Raw genomic sequence first — 3,883 nt, 5'->3', positions numbered from 1 at the left:
GGAATCTTTTTAGCCAGGATAGTATTTCATCCTAGAGAAAGTGAATTAGTCATGATCTGTGTCCATGTGTACTCTTCTGCACTAAAGCAAAAGCCATTAATAAATGTGTTTTCATCCAGAGCTGATTAGTAGCCTCTTAATATTGCCCCCACCATATTACTTTTTAAAATACCACACTTCATTGTGCCTGTTAAAGAGCTTGAAGGGACTGTCATAGCCTGCAGTATAGAAGAAGTCTTCATAAAATGGTTGGCCTCGGTTTCTTAAGATTTTGGCCAAGACTTCAGCTTCCTCAGCATATTTCTCTGGGGAGGCAAATCCACCAAAGGACCTGGGAAAAGTAAAAAGAGATGGGGGTTTTTGTTAAGCATTTAAGCCCTAGCTTTTTATTTTGATAGATACTTAAGGCTTGCAAAGCATCCAGTGAGCAGTTTCTGGTGCAGGTAAACTGTGTAGAACCAGCTGTCAGGGATTGTATGTAAAATAATTGATGTGCAATTCTGAGAGCATTAGCTGAGACAGATTTTTGCCTGTGGCTTTAATACATGCAGGGGGGAGGGCAAGGGTAGCTTTGGGTGCTTTTCCTGCAATAAAGAACTGTAATGCAGGTTTTGGGGGAATTTGTGACGAAGTAAAAGGGGCTTGGGTGTTCTGAAGCACAGAATGTGCCTGAGAGGAGGATTCTGTAGGATGTATTTCCATAAAACCCCCTTGGTGCAACACTTTAGTTTGCTGAAAAGGAAGTGGTTCAAAACTTGGTTATTTCTCTTTGTTTACATCCCAACACAAGAAATACTCAAAATGCTCAATTTTTGTCAATCAAGGCTTTGAACAGCAGGATGTATCAAAGTTAAAAACCAGCTGCAAGCTCCTGCTAGATAGACCCCTCCCAGTAGCTGTGCTGATGCTGCTTACCTGACAAAGATGGCAGCTGCCTTCCGCTCCTCAATGAACACCTCTGAGTCTGTGGGCTGGGGTGGGGAGTCCTGATGTTCAAATGGCAAAAAGAAAGATATCTTGAAGTCTGTGCAGCCAGATTTTATCAGGCAGGTCACTGGCACAGTCATATCAATCTTCATTTCTAGAGAAGAGGGAGAAAATAAGTCTAAGCTGCAAGCAAAGACAGTGCCTGGATGGTGTAGTAAAGGGTGATGCAGAATTAGCCTAAAAGCAGAAACCAAAGCAGCCTCAGGTACAATGTCCTGCTGGGGTCAGGAGGGTGTTAGACCAAGAAGGGGAACCTGCTGTGTCCCACAGCTGTAATTACAGCTGTTTCATGCTGTAATGCTTCATGTCCCATTTGTGCTTCTTGCTGTGTGAAACCAGCACGTTGTACCTTTCTCGTTCTTCCCCTGGATGTAGTGGAAGAGCTTCCAGAAGCCCTGGCGTGTTGCCTCCTTTTGGGTCTCTCCCCTGATGACTGTGCTGACCCACTTGGCTGGCTCGTACTGCCGCAGCTCGTAATCCTTGGCCTGGAAGGCAGCAAAAGTCACAGGAACTAAGAGGTGAATACCAAAGTGACCTGAACAGCTGCTCCTTCCAACTCTACAATCCAGTACTCTGTGTGTATATATATAATCAGGTAGTGCTGGGTTGCTGCAGACTTCAGGTGTATGTACCCCAAATGTCAAACTGGTGCCTCCCTTGCTTAACCGTGCTGTTCAGCCTTGGGCTCAGCTCCTCAGAGCTTGAGTAGGTGTCCCTCTTTGCAATTGGGTGTGAACAGTGTCTATACTAACACTTATCAGCTCCTCCATGGTCATGAGACTGAAATCCCACATCCACCCTTGGCTCTGCCCCACCCTGACTGCAGAGAGCTCTGTTCCCCTGGACTTCAGTGCCTACCGTTGTCTCAGCTGAGCTCCACCGAGGGGACTGCAGATCCAGGGACAGAAAGGTTTGCTTGAAGGATTTGATCATCTTGCCAGAGCTGAAAGGCAGACACAATTCATTGGCCTCTTTTCAACCAGTATGTACATTTACAGGTGTGTATTTTATGGTGAATACCAGGCAGATCGTAGTGCATAGCCTACATCTCTTGGAAAACCCTGCTTTCTGTTGCAGGATGATGTCCTTTGCCCTTCATGTTTGAAAGACAGCATATAGTTAATTCAGGACCTGTCTTGGTACTTGGATCATAGTACATTGTCTTGTCAGAGCGTAACTTAATTGCCTCTTTCTTGGGTAATAGAACAAAGTCTGGTTATTTTTATTTCTCCACCTCCTCAGTTGTTTATAGCTGCCTACACAACAAGAAGCCACTGGTCTGCCACCCATGCCTCTATTTTTTCATGGGCTTGTAATATTAAAAGGTGCTCTGATGAGATTCACAGGATGTCCTGCCTCTAGTGATGAAGTCTTTAAGGTATGCCAGGGTGTGCCATCTTTAACATGACCTTTGTGAATGGCTCTTTTTGTACATCAAGACCTGCCTTGTGTTGCATCTTATGTAGGCTGCTGTTGAGTACTTTAATCCCCTTATGTATGTATCTTGGGTTAGATCTTGCTACGAGTTGTTTTTTGTTTTGAGAGCTATAAGTTTGAAAAGATTTTATCAAAATAGAAACCAACACCCAAAAAAACCCTGCTGGCACTGATTTCAATTAAAATAAGAGGTGCTGAGTTTTTTTCTAGCAGCTCTTTCAGTTGTATCCCTAGAGCCAGGCAAGATTAGAGAACCATGTAGCAGGAGACGTGCCAGCAGTTAAAAGCAAGCACTGTCCCCATCCCTATCCCAGCCTGAAGATGCAACATCTTCAGCAGTCTTTACCAGGTGATGGGTCACCAGGGACTGCTTGTGGTCCCAGGCTGTACAGTCATACTGTAATACACTTTTTGTCAATAGTATTTACAAATTAACAAAGCAGACCAATAAAGCAGGAACAAAATGGTTGTACTTGGACCAAATGTGAGCAATTACACTGAAACTTTCTACAATATTTTATCCATTGCCATTTGAAAGACAAAGATGATGCTGTTTTGCTGTTGCTTCAGTTTGTTTCTCCTAGCTACAGCTTGACAGCAAGCATGTTTCTATTCTTCAAGTTCTCCCTGGGTGTATTAGAAAGCAGAGAGTAAACATTGATCCATTGCAACCCATGCTGTTAAGGTAAATGCTGTATAAGCTGCCTTGTATCTGCTTGTCAAACCCAGCCCCTCCCGAGCACTTTTCCAGCTGCTGGTTAGAGCTTTCCCAGCTTTGTCTTCATGGCCAGTACTGTCTGACTGCATGTACAAAATGTTTTTGAATTACATAAAATTATGCTGGGTGGGGGGAGGAGGGGGAGCCAAACTGAGAAAAATCCTCCAAATGTTTACAGTTGAACTAATTTTTAGATTTACAGGAAAGCTTAGGTTTGCCATTCCCATCTGTCCATGTAAGTATCACTGTAGGGCAATGATGCAGCTGTTAAAAGATGGGCCAAAGGAGCAGAGGACACAGGAGCCTCCACAGGTTACTCTGGTGCCACGAGTAAGCGTAGACAGAACAAAGGAATTCCACAAATCACTCACTCTGTTAAGGACATGGAAAAGGTGGACATACTTACGTTTTAAGCTGTCCCCCTCCTAGCTGCTGCAGTCTGTCCCCCCGAGGCTGCACGTAGTCACAAGGAGCTGTGTGTCTGTTTATTTTAGTTGGTCAGGCCCCGCCTGTGCCCCTGCCCTACTGGAGGGAGATACTGTTACGAAAACAGGGCGGTTGTTGCCTTGTCCTCCTCTGGGTCCCATTGGAGTGCTCCCACACCAATGCCCTAAGCCCCACCTACTATGCACGAGGCAACATTGGGTCCAGTGTGTGATCTGGCTCCATAAACAGTTTCGCACCCTTGTGTAACTTCCCCTGGTTTGCCCAGCTTTGTGCCTACTTATGTCAGGGTCAGTG

General features: G+C 45.0%; 1 protein-coding gene across 1 annotated transcript; it reads right to left on the bottom strand.

Annotated features, from left to right (window-relative positions):
• HEBP2 (heme binding protein 2) lies at nucleotides 1–1,924 on the bottom strand. The gene is made up of 4 exons (XM_009994653.1): nucleotides 1,846–1,924; nucleotides 1,337–1,472; nucleotides 916–1,081; nucleotides 1–331 (listed from the first exon to the last, which is right to left on the bottom strand). Exons 1-4 carry the CDS (start codon nucleotides 1,918–1,920, stop codon nucleotides 157–159), a joined length of 552 nt encoding a protein of 183 aa, XP_009992955.1. The 5' UTR covers nucleotides 1,921–1,924; the 3' UTR covers nucleotides 1–156.
• Between the last annotated feature and the right edge of the window lie 1,959 nt (nucleotides 1,925–3,883).

The sequence above is a fragment of the Chaetura pelagica genome, unplaced genomic scaffold (genome assembly GCF_000747805.2).
Source record: "Chaetura pelagica isolate M959 unplaced genomic scaffold, ChaPel_1.0 scaffold363, whole genome shotgun sequence".
In the NCBI taxonomy this organism is placed as follows: Eukaryota; Metazoa; Chordata; class Aves; order Apodiformes; family Apodidae; genus Chaetura; species Chaetura pelagica.
The sequence above is the reverse complement of the archived record's forward strand: the minus strand, read 5'-3'. Positions and strand labels throughout refer to the sequence as shown.